The sequence below is a fragment of the Protopterus annectens genome, chromosome 6.part0 (genome assembly GCF_019279795.1).
Source record: "Protopterus annectens isolate FY-2018-M chromosome 6.part0, PAN1.0, whole genome shotgun sequence".
Lineage (NCBI taxonomy): Eukaryota > Metazoa > Chordata > Ceratodontiformes > Protopteridae > Protopterus > Protopterus annectens.
In genome coordinates this window covers 1,615,831,079-1,615,843,759 of record NC_056737.1, presented here as the reverse complement: position 1 = coordinate 1,615,843,759, position 12,681 = coordinate 1,615,831,079, and the positions used below count along the sequence as shown (strand labels likewise).

At 41.0% G+C, this 12,681-nt stretch overlaps 1 protein-coding gene across 1 annotated transcript in view; it reads left to right on the top strand.

Annotated features, from left to right (window-relative positions):
* The window catches only part of NDUFA10 (NADH:ubiquinone oxidoreductase subunit A10), a 440,169-nt gene that overhangs the window by 207,317 nt on the left and 220,171 nt on the right, over window positions 1–12,681 (top strand). The window contains exon 6 of the mRNA XM_044075063.1: window positions 8,105–8,184. Coding sequence (XP_043930998.1) covers window positions 8,105–8,184 — 80 coding nt within the window. The remainder of the gene's footprint in view (window positions 1–8,104; window positions 8,185–12,681) is intronic.

The following is a 12,681-nucleotide window of genomic DNA, read 5'->3' as shown; positions in this document are numbered from 1 at the left end:
CCAAAAAAGACAGGGGACCTGAGACCCATTTTGGATCTCAGCAAACTAAACCAGTCCGTCATGAAGTCCAAATTCCGAATGGTCACTTTACAATCCATTCTCCCATTGTTGGAGAAAGATGTTTGGATGTGCTCCATAGATCTCAAGGACGCCTATTATCACATACCAATACATCAGGCGTCCAGGAGGTATCTGCGCTTCAGCCTGGGAGACAGTCATTTCCAATTTTGTGCACTGCCCTTTGGTCTCACCACAGCACCCAGGGTGTTCACCAAGTGTTTGGCAGTAGTGACTGCTCACCTGAGGAGTCTCGGATTCCAAGTGTTTCCCTATCTGGACGACTGGCTCCTGACTGCCACCACCAGGCATCTACTACTAGAGAACCTACAAGCCACCATCTCCTGGGTGTTTCCTGGGAATTACATTCAACTGGTCAAAGTCTGTCTTGCTGCCTTCTCAGCGCATAAGATTCATAGGAGCAGAGATAGACTCAAAATTAATGCGGATCTTCCTTCCTACCGAAAGGATACAAACATTACAAAATCAGGTCCGAGCCCTGCTTCTAAGATCCAAAGCCCCAGCCAGGATGGTCCTGCAACTTTTAGGTTCAATGTCTGCCACGGTTCCCCTAGTTCCTCTGGCAAGGTTGCACATGAGGATTCTCCAGTGGCTATTATCGACACAATGGTCTTTTCAAGATCTCCCCCTCAATCATCACATACTGATTACAGAAAGCGTGCAAACGGGACCTCCGCTGGTGGCTTCTGCCATCCAATCTGAATCAGGGAAGACCCTTTGTTATACCCTCCGGTGGCCACCTTGACTACGGATGCCTCCCAGACGGGTGGGGGGCATTGTCTGGGCAGGTCAGTTCAAGGTTCTTGGCTTCCCACGAAACATCTCTCCATATCAATGTGTTGGAAATGAGGGCTGTACTTCTGTCCTTACAAGCCCTCCACAAGTTTCTCCCTCAAGGCATTATCGCCATCCACACAGACAACATGTCGGTAGTCTGGTATCTAAACAAACAAGGAGGGACCAGATCTTACCCCTTTGCAGAGAGGCCATGAGGGTGTGGGAATGGGCAGTGGCTACCAAGCGCTTCCTGGTAGCGACCCACATTCCAGGCAAATCCAATGTATTGGCAGACAGACTGAGCAGGACTATTCTCTCTCCTCACGAGTGGTCTCTGAACAGAAACAGTAGCAGCTCAGATTTTCAAAAGATGGGGATTCCGTGCTGCGACCTGTTTGCAACACCACAAACACAGTGCAAAGGTTCTTTTCCTTGACCCAGCGTCAGGGGAGACAACTACGGATGCTCTAGTCCAACCTTGGCCAACAGGACTGCTTTATGCTTTTCCTCCGATTCCACTCCTCCCCAAAGTCATCCAGAAAGCTTCCCAATTGGGGTCCACAATGATTCTAATTGCTCTACTGGCCTCATCAGGTATGGTTCCCCTACCTACAGAAATATACTCTGGACGGTCCTTGGTTCTTGGACCTAATTCGGACCTTCTGGTTCATCAGTCGGGACAACAGCACCAGTCCCTTCACACTTTGAAATTAACAGCTTGGCTCCTCCACTTCCGACTATAGTCAGAAATCACACCTTGGACCCGGAAGTTATTCACATTTTATCTTCAGCCCACAAACCCACCACTAAGAAGTTGTATCACAGTAAGTGGAAGAGGTTTGCTATCTGGGCTCAACTCAGAGGATTAGACCCTATTACTGCCCCGATACCAGAGGTCTTGAAATTTTTAACATCCTTGTTTAATCAAGGATCTTCAGTCTCTACTATTAAAGTCCAACTAGCAGCTATCTCCAAATTTCACGATTCCACAGACCCACCGTTGATGAGCAGCAGATTATGTAAAACTTTCATGAAAGGTGCTGTGCTTTTAAGACCCCCAGTTTTTCATCCTGCGCCTCTGTGGGATCTTGATTTGGTACTTCGTGCCTTAACATCTTCCCCCTTTGAACCGGCTGCTACATGTGAGTTGAAATATCTGTCTTGGAAAACTGCCTTCTTAATTGCAATTACCTCTGCAAGAAGAGTTTCAGAACTTCAAGCCCTATCTATCAAACCACCGTACTTGATTTTTCACAAGGATAGAGTATCACTTAGACCTAATCCATCTTTTGTCCCAAAAGTTTGCTCTAATCTCTGTCTCCAACAATCTTTAGAGCTACCAGTTTTCTTTCCAAAATTTTCAAACAAAGAGGAATACACCTTCCATACATTGGATGTTCACAGGCAATTGCACTTCTATCTAGATAGGACTCAGCAAATTCGGAAAACAGATCAATTGTTTGTGTCCTTTTCAGATAATAAACTGGGTAAAACCATCACTAAAGCTACTATTGCCAAATGGATCAGAGATTGCATAACTCAAGCTTATTCCTCTTCAAATAAGCAACTTACAACATCTGTCAAAGCTCACTCTACTAGAGCTATGGCTACCTCTATTGCATTCCATTCCAAGCTCGCTATTTCTGAAATTTGTGCTGCGGCTACTTGGTCCAACCCGCACACTTTCATTTCCCACTATAAATTGGATGTGGCATCTAAAGGGCGAGCATCATTTGGTTCCATGGTACTCAGGAGTGTTTTCCAGTGAGCCACCCAGGATTTAGGTGCTAGGGACGCTGTCCCATCAGTCAGAATGTAGGCGAGATAGGATCACATAACATCTTTTAGTTATGTACTCACCATAACTTCAGATGTTTGGGATCCATCTCGCCTACATTCCTAATACCCACCCTCCTTCCCCCTGCCTTGGAGATCAGAAGAGATTGAACGGTTTGGGTTCTACTGTTTTTTATCTTGTATCATCTGTCAATGTTATATAAGCAGTGCATGCGTGTGTGCATGTATGCTGACAAACTAGATCTGGGGGACTGGTAGTGGTGCATCCTGGGATATAGTAAGCTCAGCCAATAAGAGACTTCGCTCTTTGGCATAAGCGTGCCTCGGCTCCGAACCCATCAGTCAGAATGTAGGCGAGATGGATCCCAAACATCTGAAGTTATGGTGAGTACATAACTAAAAGTTATATAACATTCAGTACATGTCATTGTTTATAAAAATGCTGTAGAACAAAACTTATTTTACTTAGTTACCTGTTTTCCTTCCTCTTCCCCTCTCCTTAATGTTCTCTGACATTAACGACATGCAGTAGGGCGTATGCTTTGGAGTCCCCTACAAGTTTAATAAAAAAAGTCCACTATTTCCACTTTTCATTGTTCAGCCATATTTCACAAATGTGATTGATTCTTTGTAATCCCACATTTATTCTTTAATTTCCAAGTTGTTGGTTTTCTTCCTGTTGATTTCCATCTTCCACCTCCAGTCTCTGGTTCATTTCCAGTGTACTTCTTCTAGTGGACTTCTGTGCTTTTCTCTGTCTCTCAAGCATTTTCAATTGAAACATTGGACATTTTCACTGGCAAGGTCTCTGAATTTTATTATCATAGAAATAAGAAGTAGAGTCCTTTTCTGTTTGATAGCTCACTTTTTATTGGGCAAACATTTGTATTTCCTCTTTAGTGTGTTCTCCAACAAAACATGAATTTGAACCTCCTAAAAAAAATATTCTGAAGATAGCTGGATATAGCAGCATCTCACACCTGCCTCTAGATGTTCCCTGATTGCTGGAATGCATTTACTCCACTGCCTGGTGTACATTGAGTAATCATTTTCCACAAAAACTGTACTGTCTCCAACTTTTGTCCTTCTGCCACAGTTTTGTCAGAATCAACCCTTTCTACTGGTAGGATTGCATCTTTACTATTAGAGGTCTTGACTGCTTTCACATGGCCAGGCTTGGAGTATATACACAGTGTCCTTTCAGCAAACAATTCTTGTTGTGGAATACCAATCCAGTTGCTTATTTGTGCTTTCATAAAATTAATATAGTCAGTTCCTTCTAGTTTCTCAGGTACAGCAGACAGTCTCAGATTTTCCCTATATACTCTGTTGCAATAATTGGGCAATTCCGCGGTGGTGCAGCGGTAACGTTGTTGCCTCACAGCAAGAGGTTTTCCCATTCGATTCTCGGCTTGGGTTGGGAGTGCCTTCTGTGTGGAGTCTGCATGTTCTCCCCGCGGTCGAGTGGGTGTTCGAAAGACATGTGTTGAATGGGCGTGCCTTTGTTGAAGATTGGGCATCGGGCTGGCAACTCGACACCATAAATACCAACTGCCAATCAGCGGAACAGAGTTCCGCTGTGGCGACCCCTAACCGGGAAAAGCTGAAAGACACACAACAACAAACAACTGTGTTGCAATAATTACCGTTTTTTAAAACATCTCTTCTTGAGCAGTCTCCTACTCAGTCTTTTCTTCATTTCATCTTCATATTTTTGAAGTTTTATCAGGTCATCTGAATATCTGTTTAAAGCTTCTTCCATTTTAACAGCCTTTTGTTATGCGAGTTGATCTGCTGCTTCAGTGTTTCATTTATTTTAACCAGCTCTCAGCACATTTGACTTATTTTTACCTGTAGATTACTGGAAGTCATGTCTTGTGCTGGAGCTTGAATTGCTTTTTACTGAATAGTTGCAGGATGCTTCCTTGCCAGTGTTTTCTTTTTTCCTTTTTTGGTTGATTTTCAATCAGGTTCTCTATATTTTGTCACGGTCATCCAGTAATTGCATTTACTAGCCACTAACTGAAATTTACCCCAAAACACAAATTCACTCAATCTTTTTCTTTGTTTCTACTTCCATACTGGGAAGGTTGAAATTAAGCTGTTACTTAGTGTGCAGCCATCTTGGAAGTCCTCCAGTTCTGCATCTTATAGAACTGATTTCAGGTTCTCAAGCCTCTGGAAGTACACACACATGTCTTTTTGTAAGTTGCAAGAGAAGGAATTCTTTTCATTTGAGATAACAAGTGGCACCACATTGGGTGTTGGTACTGGCTTTAGACCATGTGCCCTCACAAAACCTTTCCTTACGAGTCCTAGAAGACATTGAAACTGCCAGAAATCCCTCATTTGCTGGATATATTTTGCTAAGGTGATAGGAATCCACCATTTTCTAGATATATTTTGCTAAGGTGAAGTATTTTTCCATTTGAATTGCGAGATGCTGTATGCTGCCTCAGTGGATTTATTTATTGTATTATATGTCTGTTTACTGGGGTAGTACTCTGATCAGAAATGGCCAATTGCGACAAAGCCCAGGTGAATATGATCACAGGTATGCAAATTGAAAACAACATTACTGTAACACTTCAGAGATGTATAGCATTAAAGTGTTACAGAAATTCACAGGTGATACTTGAGTATCTCAGGCACCATGTTTAACTTGAACCTTCATTATTCCATAGTCGTTGTGCATATTGCTAACATCCCTATCCATAACAGTGTTGTGGAAGTGAGAATTTTAGGCCCAGTACTAGCTAGTTTAGCAGTCCCATAAGGTGGGTGGGGGTCTGCATTTTACGTACTTTTGAAGAGCCCTTCTTTGAATGAAAAAGTATTGGTCGACAGACCTTGCCTTTTTTTTTTTTTTTTTTTTTTAAACCAGGTAGTTCTATGACTGTGAAGTTCATCTCTTGACAGATGCCACTATTCTGCCATTTTCTTCTGTCTGCAGGAACATGGACCTGTAGGGCTGTATCTGTAGGGAACCCGATTTCTTTTTTTCACAAGGATCTAATGCCTCTTAGGACACACTTTTCACTGATAATGGTTTCATAACTGTCTGTAAACTAGTTTATTTATATGCGTTTTCTTTCTAAAGGCATAATCCCATGGAAAAAGGTCTCTTATTACTCTGGATGTCCGCAAACAACTGAAGTTTTGGCTAAAGATGGGTACCTGAGTTCAGCAAAGTACATTAGTCATTTGAATGAAGAGAGTCTTGCAGTAACGTAGCAAACCTTAGCCAAGTGAATGGCTTACTGCAATTTTGCTAAAAATGGCTAACCACCCTTTGACAGGTCTTGCAGTGGCACAGCAAAACTTAGCCAAGTGGATTGGTAGCTGTGGTTTTGCTAGCGGTGACTGATCACTCATTTGAAAATGTTGCTATTGAAGGCCACTTGACAGCAGTATGGCTATATTTCTTGCTTGCCTCAAAATCTCACCACTGCACACACCTGTGACTTAGCTACTTGGTAATTTATACTTTCTCCAAGCAGTATTGTTGAGAATGCAGTTCCAGGATTTGGGCCTCCATTCCTTTAAGACTTTGCCTTCTAAGCTGTTGCCTTTTGGCCTTCCCCCTGCCTTATCTTCATGGGATTTTTAAGTTTCACTTCTTTGGATTCCACTTCAGAAACCTTCTGCAGAAGTAACTTAAGTTAGACATAACGTGTGCTACCCATGCCTGCTAAAATGCAGTAAAACACACTTCAAGTGCTTATTGTTCTACTGCTGTCCATTGTGTGTAGACTGCCTGTTAAGTATATGTAGTCATTCAAGTATAGCATTATTTAGACTCGTGCATTTTAGTATTTTACAGACAGTGTTTGCTGTAAGCTGTGAGGTGGGATGGGGTCATTTCGGAATTACAGTGGCTGAAATGCCTTCCTAGTCATTGTGCAGTATCATGATTTGCATAGAGAGGAAGTGCGTGCATCCCATAGAGCATGTGCAAGAGGGAAGATTTTCAAAATTGTATTGTGCGGGGTTCTTGGTTTATACTAATTACTCTGCACCATTTCTACAGATTGTGCTGGGGATATCCAAACAGGAACCACCAGCTGATCACTGTTCTGGACCTTCTCATTGATCGGCTGGCGTGCATATCTGTTTGTGTCCTACATTGCTACAGGGATAGTTCTGACACATCTTTCCTTTATTTGCTTGTGCCTCCTTTCCTATTTCTAATAGTTTGGTCTGTGGAACTTGTAGATTTTAGGATTTGTTCACTTTTATGAGAGGAAAGCCAGATAATTGGGAAGAGTGATTGTTTGGCATCTGCCTCAGGATGTTCTTATTCGTTCCTGTATATCACTGTAACATTTAAAGGTTTATTGACTTGCATTCCTTGAGTTAAGTCTGTGCTCCAAAAATGAGCGGCATCAAGGAGGAGATCAATGTAATTGCTCTCCTGAGGCCCTGTTATGACCAACCCATTTTGTTCTGTGACATTTAGTCTGTTTTGTCAGTTTCTGATAGCTGTTATGGCTAGTATGTGAAGCATACCTTTACTGTAAAAATAGATGTGAAAGTTCTGTTCCCAAAGTTATGTTCTTGTCCTCTTCTAAAGTCATAATGAAAAATATCTACACAGAGAGTAAAGCCTTTTGCAGAAGGGATGCTGACATTTTGATTCCTCTGCTCAAAATCAGATTGTTGTCCCTGGTGTAGTGGTAAGTGAAACATCTCCGGGATTGTATTTTAAATGCTACTATAGACAACAAAACTAACATTAATACTCACTTGTAGCCGACTTAGAAAATCATCACTTGAGATCAACAATGAAGAAGTGAACAGTAATTTGTAGATGTACAGATATTAGTAATAGGATAGGTACTCCAAACCTTCTGTGACAATAACTAGAGCAGCAGCATGCATTTCTAATGATTAATCCTAGTCTTTGAATGGGTAAGTTTGGCATTAAGACTGTTATTTGTAGCCATTTATCCTGTACTGAGAAAAATGGCGAAACACTTTGACAGCTGGTGAGTCCTTGTGATTGTTTTCTGTTTTACACGTGAGAATACATGACACTGTTGCTTAAGGATGGCATCACGGGTGCTCACTCACAGACTGAACAGCTTTGACAGTTGTCTTTTCAGGCCCTTCCTATACCTTGCCGATGTATGTGTTAATGTTCATATTTTTTGCTTATGAAGCAGCCTTAAGAGACGGTCGGAGGGCAACACAGAGATGACGCCAACATTCATTTTCTTTATTCTTGTTTAGTTGGTTTCACAGCAGTTACTGGCCCACCTGTGTTTGGATAAGTAAAATTGTTGTACCCACATGTTAACTGTGGAGTGCTTGTACAACTTAAATATGTTATGCACAGAGTGGCAGGATGTAGAGGCTCTTGATTTAATCTCCTTCAGTTTGTATTATTCAATTAGCACACACCTGGATGTGTGTAGATTTGACTTTTTTTTTTTTTTTTTTTTAATTGTAGCCTTATGAGAAAAATGTTCCTATTGAATACTTGAAGAACATAGAAGATTTTTACAAAAAAAGTTTTCTACCCCAGATCAGGTAATTATAAAGCATTATTTATAACTGAGAATCTTGGATTTAAACCGAACTTTGTTTAGATACAGAGTGAATACATAAACATGATCTGTACCATTTCTTTCTCAGTTTGGCATACTCATTAGCAAGCAGTAAAACTGTGACTTATTTTACTCATCGCCTCTTTTCTTTGCATATCTGGTAAATGATGGTACGTCAGATGACAGTTGTGTATGTCAAGTATTTTAGCAAGGAATTCACTTTTATTGTTTTTTTAAAAAAATTGCAAAATGTGCATGGCACTGTTAAAAAAAAATATTATGTGATGTGTTCAGGATTTTAAGTTACTGCATATGTCTACTGAGGAAATATATTTATAATTTTCATAATAGGAGTCATTGCCACGGTATTATTCTTTATCTACAGTAATATGTCATAGGTGGATGTATGACTTTAGAACTTGTAGATGTTCGGTGTGGAACAGTATTCCACTTGACCAAATCCTTACACATTGGCTGACTCATAACTAAAATAGGAGAGTAACATGTGCAGTCTTCAGTTGCATGTGTTTTTTTTTTTCCCACCCCAAGAAGCAATTGATCATCTGTTTCTTTTAAGATGACTTCAAGAATAACTACCACTTAGAGAGTCTTGCTTACTTTTTATAGCAATTTTTAGATGTAATTGCTCTTTCTTATTTTGAATTTGAATTGGACTTGTTTTGATTGTCTTGCCTGAAGGCCCATTGTGTACTTGGAAAATTAGTTTTTTGCCTCCCGAAGGCATATTCCATCTCCAGTATCTTTTCTGTTTAGGGGAGAACCATAACATTTCTGCCTGTGAGCACTGACAGCATTTAATAAGATGATGCCCTCTGTGAACAACAAAAACCTCAAGATCATCCCTCAGTACAAGAGGTGATAGAAATTGGCTTGCTTCACAGGAGATGAACTAGCCATCTTAGATTGTGCAGAGATCATAGCCTGAAATTAGAAAAAAAATATATATATAAACCTAAAAAACAGACAGTTAAAAAGCAAACTGGTAGAGAGCTTTAGAGACCCTATCGGTCCTGAAGAGGCCTGAGGTTGCTGGTCTTAGAGTTATTGATTTATCTTTCTGTCATCCAGCAGCCTTCATTTTCTAGTTTCACACCTCTCTTGACTACATTGGAGGTATGCAGAAGTTTCATAGCTAACATAAATGTTGACGTCTGTGGTGAAGCATTCTAGAGTGTTGTTCCTGACACCAGTAAGCAAAGGATGCTAAGTCTTGTAGTTGTGCTAGTGTACACATGGTGACAGTAGATGTTTAGATAACAGGATCACTTTTACGGTATATGGTCTCTCCTATCTATACTGCCACCCAGCGTACAAGACTTACTTTCCTAGCGCACCCTGGGTGATTGGCAGACCTTTCTGTGTACCTGCTTCTACACACACTTCTTGGTAACCTATTGGTAATCATAAAAGGGTAGGGTATGATGTAGGCTGTTGCTCCTTTTACATCTGTGCCTCAGGCTAGTATTTTATGAAACCAGCTGTGCTGCAGGGATATCTGACAGCTTCAGAAGTTTGTCTGGAAGGACAAATAACCAGCTATCTCTGAGTGTGGGAATATCTTAAAAAAATTCTGGAATTTGACCATTGAAAGGGAAAAGCCCAACCATAAAAGTCATTAAGCAGGGTCCTGTGCAGATATCTGGTTTGCAGTAAGAAAATGTATCTGTTATGCACTGGGAACGTATGCCTCTTAGATGAGGAGTAGAGATGTGTTACATGAGCAAGAGTTGCCCAGTGAGTGTTAGAGGTCATGATTTTAAGAACTACCACAAAATAAGTCGCAAAAAGCTATTTTCAGGTGTTCATGCACTGCGGAGGGCCCTATCATTGAACACCTGTGGTACATATTCCTGCAAAGGTTATAAATTTGGATATGGGTCTGTAGAGATTCTGCCTAAGAAAGTTAGTGAGTTTTTAGGGGGTGACTGTGTACTCTTCTTTGTTACAAGCTAGCATAAAATATAACAAATGCAGTTAATTTTTTTTCAAATTGAGAGACACATTAGTGCTTCTGAGTATGCATGGACAAGCTGGCACTTAGTACCAATGCTGTCACTGTGCGTAGGTTTGGGTAGGGTGGGATACTCTCAGCAGAGAGATAATTACTTAAATCAAAAGTGTAGCTCACATACTGAAAGTATACATATGTTCATTTGTGTGTATATTACACATTTGATATGTATACGTACACACAGATGCATACAAATGTAGACACACATACACATACGTAATATAGAAGTATGTAAGATAATTGCTTTATAAAACATCAGAGCACCTTTTATCAACAAAAAATAATCAACACACACATTGCTGTCACTCCAACATGCATGCTGCCCAATGTAAAACCAGAGCATGCAACTCAAAAAATTTTTTTTTGCAGTGGGGCAAGGCCCCCTGCATCCCCCACATACCTTTGTACTTATTTATGCCAACTGTAATATTGCATGGTAGCAGGGAAAGTGCACATTTCCTGTTGCTGCTATTAATGCAATTCCAGAATTAGAAATACCAGTTCTTGTTCTTCTGACAATGTCCCTGGATGCCTTGAGACTTGCTAAGTCCCATCGAGCAAAACCTCTCCAATTCTTCAATGTGAGTCTCTCCACTGGTTACATCCCCAAAGTGTGGAGCACAGCTGTTATGGTGCTCTGGCCTAAAGATGATCCTTCAGTGGACTCCATGAATTGTAGGATCCAGGAGTTTCAGTAGTAGTATTTGCAATGCTACGGAACATATTCTAGATTAATTCACAATGACTAGGTGAACTTGTATCTCTGGATGCACAGCAGTTAGTTTTGCAAAATGCATATTATGCCTGCTCACGCAGGTTGAATTCTTCAGGCAGGTTATCTAGGCCTTAAATAGGGACATACCTTCCATGCTGCCTTCCAGGCACTTGTCAAGGCTTTCGGCACTATTCATCTTGCTGGGATTACTGGCAAACTGTCCCTACTATGCATTAACTCATTCATAATTTGCATGGTAGGTAATTGGCTTTTTGGCAAAATACATACTGTTAAGGGGGTCTGTATCACAACGTTGAGCTGACATATGTTCGAACGTTGTAATATCAAACCCTAAAGTCCGAAATTCAAAAATAGCGAAGCCACAGCACATCTTTTTTTTTTCCCAGGGAAAAAAAATAGGTGGGCTGTTTTTGGGGCTTTGCTATTTTCTCCACTGTGGTGCGATCTTGGAGTTGGTATATTTAAGTTGGGGGGTGTGGGGGGTCAAAGCCCCTCACTTTAGTTAAGTTTAAGGTTTAATTTTTCTTTGTCACGGAACAGTGATTTTTTTCCCTGGGAAAAAAATCGCTGTTCTGTGTTTTCGTTGTTATTGGGTTTCGGACTTTAGGGTTCAATATTACAACATTCAAACTTATGTTAGTTCGATGTTGTGATATAGACCCCTATTAAGGTTGGGAATATTTGTTCTAGGCAAAAAAAAACAAAACACTGATAGTGTCCCACAGGGTCGTAGCCTCAGTCCTCTTCTCATTGGTACATACATCACTGACATGAAAGCTGAAGTCAGGGAACCAAGGATGTTAAGTTGTCCCATCTCACCTTCGTTCTTGCTGTTTGGGTTCAGAGCCGATCCTCGGCTCCAACTCGGCCTACTTCTATAGCTCGAGAGCTATTTACTGACTTGAGGCTAACCCTTATCCCAGAATGCCCAGCGTCAGCTACCCAGATCTCGTTTGCCGCTTCAGCTGCGAGGTTGCTTCATTACTGGCTCAGGCTTAGTATAGTTTTTTTCTGTTATTATAATTGTTGTTTATTCTTAAAAATGTATCAAGTTTTTGTCTAGATATAGTACTTTATCCCTTATCGCCTTTCTTGTGTGTGTTGTAGCTTTGTTGGCCATTGCTCGATATCTCGCAGGCCTTCTGTTTCCCCTGAACTCGTTTAAATTAGAGAGTTCTCTCCTCTCAATGACAGGACAGTCGTTTAAATTAGAGGCTCTCCAAAAAACAAACAAAAAAAAAAAACAAAACAAAACTGTTTTTTAGTATAGTAGTGTAACATGTCTAAAGTGGCCAAAGTTTCTGGCTTCAAAACGTGTGACTCATGCTGTCAGAAAATGTCTCTGACAGATGGACACACTAGCTGTGTTTATTGTTTAGGGGCTGTGCACCTGCAAGACTGCTGCTCTATCTGTCATGCATTTAGTCCAAGGGTCCTGCAGGAGCGCAAAAACAAATTAATCCTTCAAGGATTATTGAAACCACAGGATTCCCCGGCTAAAGGTTCTCAGACAGTGAAATCCTCTAAGTCTGTCAAGCTGTCGGCTCCATCTTTGGAACAGACTCCTGGGCTTGAAGAACCAAGTTTGTCGGTGCCGACTAGCATCGCCAAGTCATCTCCTCCCTTGGCTCCAACTGCTACCTCAGAGCCATCTTGGAGCCACAAGTGAGCAAGGTCTCCTTCATTGAAACCGATCCGCTTGGTGCCACAGT